This window comes from Lampris incognitus, chromosome 3 (genome assembly GCF_029633865.1).
Source record: "Lampris incognitus isolate fLamInc1 chromosome 3, fLamInc1.hap2, whole genome shotgun sequence".
Classification (NCBI taxonomy): Eukaryota; Metazoa; Chordata; class Actinopteri; order Lampriformes; family Lampridae; genus Lampris; species Lampris incognitus.
This window is the reverse complement of record NC_079213.1, coordinates 29,949,801-29,961,048: the sequence shown is the minus strand read 5'-3', so window position 1 is coordinate 29,961,048 and position 11,248 is coordinate 29,949,801. Positions and strand designations below refer to the sequence as shown.

The 11,248-nt window shown below is 43.0% G+C and overlaps 2 protein-coding genes across 3 annotated transcripts in view; one reads left to right on the top strand and one right to left on the bottom strand.

Moving 5' to 3' along the window:
• Positions 1–1,076: 1,076 nt before the first annotated feature.
• eri1 (exoribonuclease 1) lies at positions 1,077–5,175 on the top strand. The gene is made up of 7 exons (XM_056277510.1): positions 1,077–1,422; positions 1,604–1,785; positions 2,322–2,538; positions 2,694–2,777; positions 2,903–3,012; positions 4,122–4,236; positions 4,710–5,175. Exons 1-7 carry the CDS (start codon positions 1,315–1,317, stop codon positions 4,962–4,964), a joined length of 1,071 nt encoding a protein of 356 aa, XP_056133485.1. The 5' UTR covers positions 1,077–1,314; the 3' UTR covers positions 4,965–5,175.
• Positions 5,176–6,011: 836 nt separating this feature from the next.
• The window catches only part of lamb1b (laminin, beta 1b), a 31,482-nt gene continuing 26,245 nt past the window's right edge, over positions 6,012–11,248 (bottom strand). For both annotated transcript variants that reach the window (XM_056276167.1, XM_056276168.1), the window contains 3 exons: positions 11,004–11,180; positions 6,897–7,056; positions 6,012–6,751 (listed from right to left, as the gene is read on the bottom strand). In XM_056276167.1, coding sequence (XP_056132142.1) covers positions 6,615–6,751; positions 6,897–7,056; positions 11,004–11,180 — 474 coding nt within the window. In that variant the 3' untranslated portion in view covers positions 6,012–6,614. The remainder of the gene's footprint in view (positions 6,752–6,896; positions 7,057–11,003; positions 11,181–11,248) is intronic.

Here is an 11,248-nt window from a genome sequence, read left to right as displayed (position 1 = left end):
GCTAAATGCGTGTTTATTTGAAACATGTCATGGGAATGGAAGGGCAGAGTAGCAATGCACTACAAACATGAATATTAGTTGTTGCACTTAGTGTGAATGTTCACTTTCGTACGATTATCGAATGATGATTTTTGAGACCCCATTATTACACTGAAATGATGGTATATCACTCAGGAACGTGGGCGTTTTGTTTCTGTGTTAAGCTCATTAAATAGAAATGTTGGTATAATGAATTTTGATTACCGGTATATATTTTATTCTTTCGTTAAATTAGTACGTGTTAAATTAAATTAGTACGGCTATTAAATTAGTAGTAGCTACTACTAATTTCGGCTGCTCCAATTAGGGGTCACCACAGCGGGTCATCCGTTTCCATTGCCTTCCTCTGTCACGCCAGGCACCTGCATGTCCTCCCTCACCACATCCATAAACCTCCTCTTTGGCCTTCCTCTTCTCCTCTTCCCTGGCAGCTCCATATTCAGCATCCTTCTCCCAATATACCCAGCATCTCTCCTCCACACATGTCCAAGCCATCTCAATCTTGCCTCTCTTGCTTTGTCTTTAAACCGTCCAACCTGAGCTGTCCCTCTGATATATTCGTTCCTAATCCTGTCCTTCTTCGTCACTCCCAATGAAAATCTTAGCATCTTCAGCCATTAGTGCGGGAAGGGAATTTTCATCAAATTAGTAGCTAGAATTGGTTAACTGAGTGATGGGGTTACAGTATCCCATTTGTGGAAGTGCACGGTCACAATCTGGCCCTGTGATAGTGAGGATAAAATTTGTGTGGCCCTCTAAAACATCAAAGTTGCCTATTCCTGTTCTAGAGTATTTAAGATCATCAATAATAATGAATAGAATTTGAGAAATATTAGTATTAGCTATTCATTTATGTATTTATTTTAACTCGGTTCCTTTTATTTATTTAATTGTGTCTATTAAGTTTATTGTTTTGGTTGTATTTCTGTTAGAAGTAGTAGAGGGTAGTTTACACTCCAGATCAGTGCGTGGCGGTAATGCGCCCGAGAGCTGTTTGCTAACCGCCAATAAAATCAAAAGAGGAGGAGGAAGAAGCTGTCGCCGTCAAAGGCGGCTGTAACGACGTTAGCTCCGCGGTGAAGTCGGCTGACTTTTGTGCTCATCTGTTTTTAAAGCTCAAACCCGACCAACCAACTGCACTTTGAATTTGTGACATTGTGAGAAAGTGGAAAACCAGACGTCAGTCCTCACACGGAAACGTTTGATAGCGTTAGCTGGGCTGTGTATATAAGCTAGCTAGCTAATAGTAGAACTACAAAAGTTATGCCCTGACTGATGGTTGGTTTTGACAAGGATCCTTTTTCACTCCGGATGGATGAGCACAAGGAAAATATCAACAAGGACACCAATATGTTCAAGTCTGATGCAAGGGAAGATGATATGGTCTGTATGGGCAAGGTTCGAGTTAAAACTAGTGTAGCCACACGCTAATGCTCGTTCAAGTGATATAGCCTAACTTCCATCGTAGAAGTGTTGTAACGCAATTTCCTTCTGAGCTGCATTATTTACACAGAAAGTGATTTTTGTCCTGTTCATGTTATTGTTTATTCTACACCCTAAATAGGCAAAGCCTTGCAGCAGGGTCTCAACTACAGAAGAATCTGCCCCTCAAATATCCCCATCCCAAACTAGCAGTGAATTTAGCGATCCAGTCTACAAAGAAATTGCTCTGGCGAATGGACATATCAACCGCATGACCAAGGATGAGCTTCGGGCCAAATTAGCCGAGTTAAAACTTGATACAAGGTAATTATATAGATGGTAATATGTAAAACCCAGCACCATCTTTGTCAACAGACATTTGACGTTACGATATATACGTTTATTTGGAACTGCAAAATTCCACAGCAAATCTTACTGCTTTGAAATGTCACAAAAACATTTGTAATTGTATAACTTGGACAGAGCACAGGGTCTGGATTAGGCGCCCAGGATAATGAAATATAGTTTTTTTTTTTACCTGATTTTGATGTTCTATGCTGTAATGGTGGTGATGTTATTCATTTTCAGCACCCCTTCGTGATTATGGCACACTTACACTAAATGTATATGACATGGCATGAGCTATTTAGCATTGTATGATGCCAGTTGGTAATGCTAAAATTTATCTGCTCTTATTACTTTGGATAAAACCGTCTGCCAGATGAGTTAATTTAAATGTAAAATAATGGTAGCAATCAATACCTTTTCTATATTAGAATTTAGAGAGTAAATAAGTACATATCAATTGAGAACTGTTGAAGTAAAATTCAACATCTGTTTGTATAAATGTCTGTGTTAAGAGGTGTGAAGGATGTGATGAAGAAGAGGCTGAAGAGCCACTACAAGAAGCAGAAGCTGATGCAATCTGTCGCAGCAGAAGGGGCAACCGATACCTACTATGACTATATCTGTGTGGTGGACTTTGAAGCAACCTGTGAGGAGGACAATCCTCCGAACTTCCTTCATGAAATCATTGAATTCCCAATGGTTCTTATCAACACGCACACTCTGGAAATTGTAAGTGGAGAAATGTGGATAATGTAAATCTTCTGCAATCTGGCATCTGCAGTATGACATTTGTGTGAGCACATTTGAAGTTAAGATAGAGGAGAGATGTCATGGAAAAACACATTCTACATCATTGTTATACATCTCTTATATTTACTTTGCAGGTGGACTCATTCCAGGAATATGTAAAACCAGAGCTGAACCCACAACTCACAGATTTCTGTGTGCAGTTAACAGGAATCACACAGGTTGGTTGCGACTAAAATTGAAAGCTTATTTTAAGTCAAACGTATGTTGTTAGTTATTTCACATTGATACTGGCAAGAAAATGTTTTGTACTGCAAAAAATGTACATCATTCTTTTGTTGAACAGAAAACAGTTGATGAAGCTCACACATTCCCAACAGTCCTTCAGCGAGTTGTAGTTTGGCTTCAGGAGAGGGAGCTTGGAACGAAATACAAATATGCCATTTTGACAGATGGGTATGACTCTTTACTCCACATATGAATAACTGCAGGATTTTAATTTAAATTGCAAGCCAACACAAATGATGAAATCACATATTGGCTCGGTGTGGAGTCCATATATAAGTTGAATCAGTTCATCTGGATACCACGTTTATTGAGAGAAACGCTTCATCACTCATCTACGTGACCTCTTCAGTCTCAACTGACTGCAGGTATCACCCACCCTTATAAAGAATACATCGGCATAACGACTGAAAACAATGATCGGTTTCATATGCAAATGGCCATCACCATTAACAAGAATGTGTAGTACACTTTGCAATGTGTAGCACACAGGCAATGTGTAGTACACATTGCAATAGTACACATAGTGTACAATTCACAGAGAATTGGGGAATAGTTGTAATCACAGCATTGTAAGACCCCCCCCCCTTTTCTCCCCAATTGTACTTGGCCAATTACCCTATTTTCCAAGCCGTCCCGGTCGCTGCTCCAGCCACTCTGCCGAGCCAGGGAGGACTGCAGACTACCACATGCCTCCTCCGATACATGTGGAGTCACCAGCCGCTTCTTTTCACCTGACAATGAGTTTCGCCAGGGGAACGAGGATCACGCTATTCCCCCCAGTTCCCCCTTCTCAATGGCCGTGTCTGGGTGGGAAGCCAGATGTTGGTATGTGTCCTGGTCACTGCACTAGCGCCTCCTCTGGTCGGTCGGGGCGCCTGTTTGGGAGGGAGGGGGAACTCCCTTACAGGGGGCTACGCTACCTTTAAGACCATTTTAAAACCATTTTACAATGCTGTGATTGCAACTATTCCCCAATCCTCTGTGAATAATACACATTGCCATTGTGAGTCCAGTTAATGGCCACGGCAATTTGCATTGCATATGAAACCGATCGTTGCTTTTGGTCGTTATACCACTGTAAGGGTGGGGATACCTGCAGTCAGTTGAGACTGAAGAGGTTACTCAGATGAGTGATGAAACGTTTCTCTCAATAAACGTTGTATCCAGATGAACTGATTCAACTTTCTGCGATTTCCTTACCTGGATTATTGAAAACACACACACACACACATATATAGATAGATAGATATAATGTGTGTGTCTTGTGTCTCTTGTAGTTCTTGGGATATGAGCAAGTTCCTTAACATCCAGTGTCGCATAAGCCGGATCAGATATCCTCAGTTTGCAAAGAAGTGGATTAACATCAGGAAATCATATGGGAACTTTTACAAGGTTTGTATCTTATATTGCACAATGTAAGCAGTGTTTTTCTTTGTCCATAAAGATGCCATGTTGTTCCACATGTGATAACTGCCCTACAGTGGAGAAAAGTGTAAAGTGAAAATTTATCTTCTGGCCTTAAATGCTCAGCCTGCGCAAAACAGCAATTACAGGACAGTTGTTCATATATGATAAAATTATCCAATGTAAGTGTAATAAACTAATATCAACTGGCGCTAAACCTGGATTGGACCTGAAATTAAATAGGTATCACTGAACCCAGAATTGCCCCAGCATCTACTAAACCGTTACTAAAACATGTTTCATAGCATGCGTGATGCAAATGTCCTTGGCCTTTTTTTTTTTAAAATGAAAAATCTATCCTTAATGGAGCTTATTGTGGCAAATGTTGGCCAAATACAGTGATTTTTCTCTCGAATGAACAAACAGTTGGCCAGTGAGCGATGTTGCTGTTTCTCTTGCAGGTCCCTCGTGCACAGACTAAGCTGAGCACAATGTTGGAGAAGCTGGGTCTGAAGTACGAGGGCCGCCCTCACTCGGGCTTGGATGACTCGCGCAACATAGCTCGGATAGCGCTGCGGATGCTCCAGGACGGCTGCCAGCTACGCGTCAACGAACGCATGCACGATGGAAAGCTGCTTCCTGTGCCCAGCTCTGCGCCTGTGGAAGGGGCCCCACCACCCTTCAACCCCCGTAGCAGGGACAAGACCAAAATTTGAGATTTTTGCTAGTAAGGCCTTGAAACAGGAGCCCCCTGTCTGTTTTTACACCGTTGACTTGAAAAATTGCGAAGCACTTTTACAGTCTCGTTTTGTAAAATAGTCCATATTCATTTAGAAACCTGGAGCCCTGTGGTCAGCGCAAACACAGAACCAGTATCATGACATGAACGGCTGCTATTCCCATGCTAAATATTTAAAAAGTGCTTGACTTCACTCACTCGGCCCCTTAAGTTTGTCCACTCTTTCATGGTCTGGAAATCGTCTAATTCACTTAAACTAGATGAAATTATTTTTTAACTGTTACACACTTTGTTTTGAGTTCATATTGTTGTTATACAAGACAGTGAGTGTGGGTTTGTTAGAACAGCCACTCCTTGGAAGGGAAATTCATTTCTTGCCCGTTCATGAAAAGAAACCATTTGTCCACTCTGGGATGTGAGCCTATGATCTGAGATTTTTGTCACCCTCTGTACATCTTTTTTGGAGATTTTTGACTGTTTATATTAATGGGAATAAATGCGTTCCAAGAGGAAAATTAAGTATTTTTTCACCATATACAGGCTGTCTCCCTGTTTGTGCTTTATGGCGGTTCCTGTTAAGTTAATACATTACTGCTTGCATGCCCTTGTGCAAACAGAACTCTAAGATGAATCAACCTTAACTTGAACTCCTCTGAAATGTTCCTGCCCCTGTGCGTTCATTTTAAAATGGACCCTGAAATTTAGTTATGCAACACATTTGACTGAATTCTAGGGTGTAGAGGGCAAAGAGCTGGGCATGGGTGTTTCCCTTCAAATTACGGTCAGCAGTAGATTTCACTTACTACTGGAATATGGACCCCACTGGTGTCAGAGGACAGCAAATAATGAATGATAGGAAGATCTCTATTAGTCCATGAGATGGACTTTCACTTGCTTTAAACAGTAAGGGGTATGTGGTGCTTAGTTTTCTGGTCTTTTGTTAACTTGTTCGTTGAAGTCAGTGTCACAATCCTTACCATCTTACCACATGAAAACAATGTGAGGATAATTTCAAATGCTGCAGTAACTTTGATAGTATCTTTAATGAAAAAGGTAATTCATGTCATATATACCTTTTGGTTCAGAAAATAATTTCTTAAGGCTCGCATAAGACAAAACTTGAATCTGAAGCATGTCAAATCTGTGCATTCATACAGGTTAATCAGACATGTACTAGCTTATACATGATAATTTTCAAATGTGCCCCCATATATATAATATATCACACACTTGTTTTGGCTTCTAGCTGTAAGACTGAGGTCATACTGGTTTTTAGTGGTCATTTCTTTGATTCTGATTTCATCCAGTGTTCTTTGGCAGTTTCTATTCATTGGTTCCAAGTTAAGTTGTTTTGGTTTTTTTCCCCAATATGACCTACTATGATGCATCGGTGTTGATTTCATGTCAAATTCTTTGGCACAATTAATTCTGAAACTGTCTGTATAAAAACCTTTTTGAGTATTTCACCCTGCCACCCAGTCTGCTTGGGGCAATGGTTTGCAAAACTGTATTCTGAGGCACTAACCCAGTGGTCTGCACTGATAAAATCTTTGAATATATATATTTGTGAATAACAAAAGAGGACGAGGTCATAAACTGGGTGATGCTCCCATTATTGTGGTGGCGTTCAGACACAGGTGCTGTAGAGAGTTACTTTTTGGCCGATCTCATCAAGAAGCTGGCGGACAGTTCTCTCCAAGTCTGCCAGCTGCTGGGCCTTGTCCTCCAGGGTGCGCTGGTTGGCCTCATATGACCTCTCCAACTCTGCAGAATGCAAGAAAACAGGTGTTAACAGAAGACATGATATAGAATGGCTTTCTCTCAAATTAATTCTGAAGTGGAACCGAGAGAGTATGTGCTATACCCAAACACGTGGCGGTGCTAGTGTCTTGGCTTGGTGATGCCTTACCTCTGAGTCGCTGCATCTTGTTGCCGGTTTGCTCCAGCAGCTCCTTGGCCTCCTGTTGGAGCTCCTCAGCCCTCCTCTTGGCATCCAGTGCCGCCTCCCCCTTGTCTTCCATCAGGTCCTCCACCACGCCATACTTATTCTTCACCGCCTCCTCAAACTCCTACACACAAAGACGCCCAACAACAGCAGATGGGTATTTTCCTCACATATTAGTCAATGGCATGCGTTGTCGCAAACTGGTTCAAAAGGATCCTCATTTGTCGGAGTAAAGGCTCAAAGCTAAAATCTGATTTTCCTCCCTTAAGGAATCATTATTTTATCCATCTGGACCATGGAGTAAGGTTACATAATACTAAGTGGCATGTTTACCATGGTTGGAGACACTCCAGTCTCCATATACCGCTGTTATGTTTTGACCTGGTTGGATGAACACTGGTGGAGCAGCAAACAACTCCAGCAGGAATACCAGATAGTGATGGAAGAGGTGAGGATGGACTCAATGGCAGTGTAAAAGTGCACCATAATTGGCTTTGCTAGGTTGAACTTTTTCAGCTGCTGCAGGAAGTACATCTTCTGCTGTTCCTTCTTGGTGAGGGAGCTGATGTTCAGCTCCCACTTGAGGTTCTGGGTGATGATGGGGCCCAGGAAGTGGAAGGATTCCACAGTGTCGACTGGGGAGCCAGAAAGGGTGATGAGGCGGGTGGGGCTGGGTACTTTCTTAAGTCCACAACCATCTCAACTGACACCGGATGGTCAATCTCCCACCTGTAGGCGGACTCATCCCCACCAGAGATGAGCCCAGTAAGGGTGGTGTCATCAGCAAACTTCAGGAGCTTGACTGATTGGTGACTGGAGTTGCAGCTGTTTGTATATAGGGAGAAGAATGTAGGAGAAGAATGTAGGAGAAAGGACACAGCCTTGAGGGGAACCAGTGCTGATGGTCAAGGAGTCAGAGATGTGTTTTCCCCCAGCTTCACGTGTTGCTTCCTGTCAGACAGGAAGTCAGTGATGCAGCTGGGAGAGCTCCGGGATGATGATGTTGAAGGCGGAGCTGAAATGCACAAACAAGATCCTGGCATAGGTTCCTGCAAAGTCCAGTTGATGGAGGATGAAGTGGAATGCCATGTTTACTGTATCATCCTAAGATCTGTAGGCGAACTGCAGTTTTGGTCCAAGGATGCCACTTTACAAGGATGCGAACTATTTACTGCTGAGCTGACGGCACACGAGCAAAAATGGCTGCTACACTTTGTAGTCTGAGGAAAATCAGTTGCAACAGGTCTATTTCTCTCTACCTCCTACATCAAGAACCCTGTTCTATTGTAATACTGATTGTGCAACAGAATAACTGCATTGACATCACATTTCAAATGGTTGAAATAATGTTCTATAAATGGAGAAAAGATGCAGATAACGCCACTTTCAGACAATGCGATTTGCACAGCACTCACAGCTGGATTCAGCATGGAGGACAGACCAAAATACAAACCCCAATTCCAATGAAGTTGGGACGTTGTGTAAAACGTAAATAAAAACAGAATACAATGACTTGCAAATCCTTTTCAACCTATATTCAATTGAATACACTACAAAGACAAGATATTTAATGTTCAAACTGATAAACTTTGTTTTGGTTTTTTTTTGTTGCAAATATTCACTCATTTTGAATTTGATGCCTGCAACATGTTCCAAAAAAGCTTGGACAGGGGCATGTTCACCACTGTGTTACATCACCTTTCCTTTTAACAACACTCAATAAGCGTTTGGGAACTGAGGACACTAATTGTTGAAGCTTTGTAGGTGGAATTCTTTCCCATTCTTGCTTGACTTCAGTTGCTCAACAGTCTGGGGTCTCCGTTGTCGAATTTTGCGCTTCATAATGTGCCAAACATTTTCAATGGGAGACAGGTCTGGACTGCAGGCAGGCCAGTCTAGTACCCGCACCCTTTTACTACGAAGCCATGCTGTTGTAACACGTGCAGAATGTGGCTTGGCATTGTCTTGCGGAAATAAGCAGGGACGTCCCTGAAAAAGACATCGCTTGGATGGCAGCATATGTTGCTCCAAAACCTGTATGTACCTTTCAGCACAGATGTGCAAGTTACCCATGATGCCATGGGCACTAACACACCCCCATACCATCACAGATGCTGGCTTTTGAACTTTGCCCTGATAACAATCTGGATGGTCCTTTTCCTCTTTAGCCCGGAGGACATGACGTCCATGATTTCCAAAAACAATTTGAAATGTGGACTCGTCAGACCACAGCACACTTTTCCACTTTGCATCAGTCCATCTCAGATGAGCTCGTCCCCAGAGAAGCCGGCGGCGTTTCTGGGTGTTGTTGATATGGCTTTCGCTTTGCATGGTAGAGTTTTAACTTGCACTTGTAGATGTAGCGACGAGACAATGGTTTTCCGAAGTGTTCCTGAGCCCACGTGGTAATATCCTTTATAATGCAGTGCCGCCTGAGGGATCGAAGGTCACGGGCATTCAAAGTTGGTTTTCGGCTTTGCCGCTTATGTGCAGAGATTTTTCCGGATTCTCTGAATCTTTTGATGATATTATGGACTGTAGATGATGAAATTCCTTGCAATTGTACGTTGAGAAACGTTCTTAAACTGTTGGAGCATTTGCTCACACAGTTCACAAAGTGGTGAACCTCACCCCATCCTTGCTTGTGAACGACTGAGCCTTTCGGGGATGCTCCTTTTATACCCAATCATGACACTCACCTGTTTCCAAGTATCTGGTTCACCTTTGGAATGTTCTAAAAAGGTGTTTTTTGAGCATTCCTCAACTTTCCCAGTCTTTTGTTGCCCCTGTCCCAGCTTCTTTGGAACGTGTTGCAGGCATCAAATTCAAAATGAGTGAATATTTGCAAAAAACAAAACAAAGTTTATCAGTTTGAACATTAAATATCTTGTCTTTGTAGTTTATTCAATTGAATATAGGTCGAAAAGGATTTGCAAATCATTGTATTCTGTTTTTATTCACGTTTTACACAACGTCCCAACTTCACTGGAATTGGGGTTTGTAGGTGGAGTTTTCAAAACCCCTAGCGGGACATTTCAGAACTTCTAGCAGGACAAGTTCTTCATTTTGTTGTTGCCAAAAAAACTAAACCAATTCTCAATTAAGAAACTTTAATAGGTCTGTAGAGCTATAAAGGGGGAACACTTTGTAAACCATTTAATAAACCTAAGCTATGTTTGTCATATAGGCTACACATATTGCCTACCTACAATCTATCTGACTGTTAAAACACACCTGATATACTACAGACACAATAGGCCGTGTCTGCGGGTGGGAAGCCGGATGTGGGTATGTGTCCTGGTCACTGCACTAGCGCCTCCTTTGGTCAGTCGGGGCGCCTGTTCGGGGAGGAGGGGGAACTGGGGGGAATAGCATGAGCCTCCCACATGCTACGTCCCCCAGGAGAAACTCCTCACTGTCAGGTGAAAAGAAGTGGCTGGCGATTCCAAATGTATCAGAGGAGGCATGTGGTAGCCTGCAGCCCTCCCCGGATCGGCAGAGGGGGAGCGCTGAGACCGGGACGGCTTGGGAGAGTGGGGTAATTGGCCAAGTACAATTGGGGAGGAAAAAAAAGGGGGGGGGGACACACACCTGATATGCATATTTGGTTGGAAATGTGTTTTCAAGCTAGGGCTTTCTTCCCAAGGTCTCTAAACAATCGTTAACTTGTGTTGCACAATTAAGAGAATTCTGACACACACATTAACTTTTCCTCCATTTTGCATTCTGTGCCTGGCTGGCTGCCTCATTTCTATTGGCTGTGCGGCTATTTGTCACAGCTCGCTTTGGGTGCAGGAGTGGTGCGCTGTGCCTGCACTTTGTTCGGCACAGCGGAAATCTGTTGTGGTGAAGTGCAAGCCATTGGAAGTAATGGGTTTCAGAGCGCAGCGGTGCCATTGTCGCATTGAATCTGAAAGCCCCTTAACAGCTTAAAGTGAGGATAGTAACTATAGACATCCTGACCCATTTAATGCCTAAAATGTTTTTATTCCACCTTTGCTGACAGTTCTTGTAGTAGTCGTTAGTAGTTGTCATCAGGAGTATTGTTCTGTGTATGTTTGTCTGTGTCACCTGCTGGGCCTGCTCAGCATCTTGTCTGGCCTGGTCACTGATATACGCAGCCCTGTCCGCCAGCTGGCCGGTCTCCAGATGGTTTTGTCTCAGCAGACCCACCTCCTTCTCCAGCTGTACCAGCCGGCCCGTGGTGTTGCTCAGCTTCAGTTCTGAGGTGGCCGTCTGCGACTCCACCTGAGGCACGCGCACACGCACACACAGGTTTATACCCATACAAAAAACAGAAGCCACAGTTGCTTGAT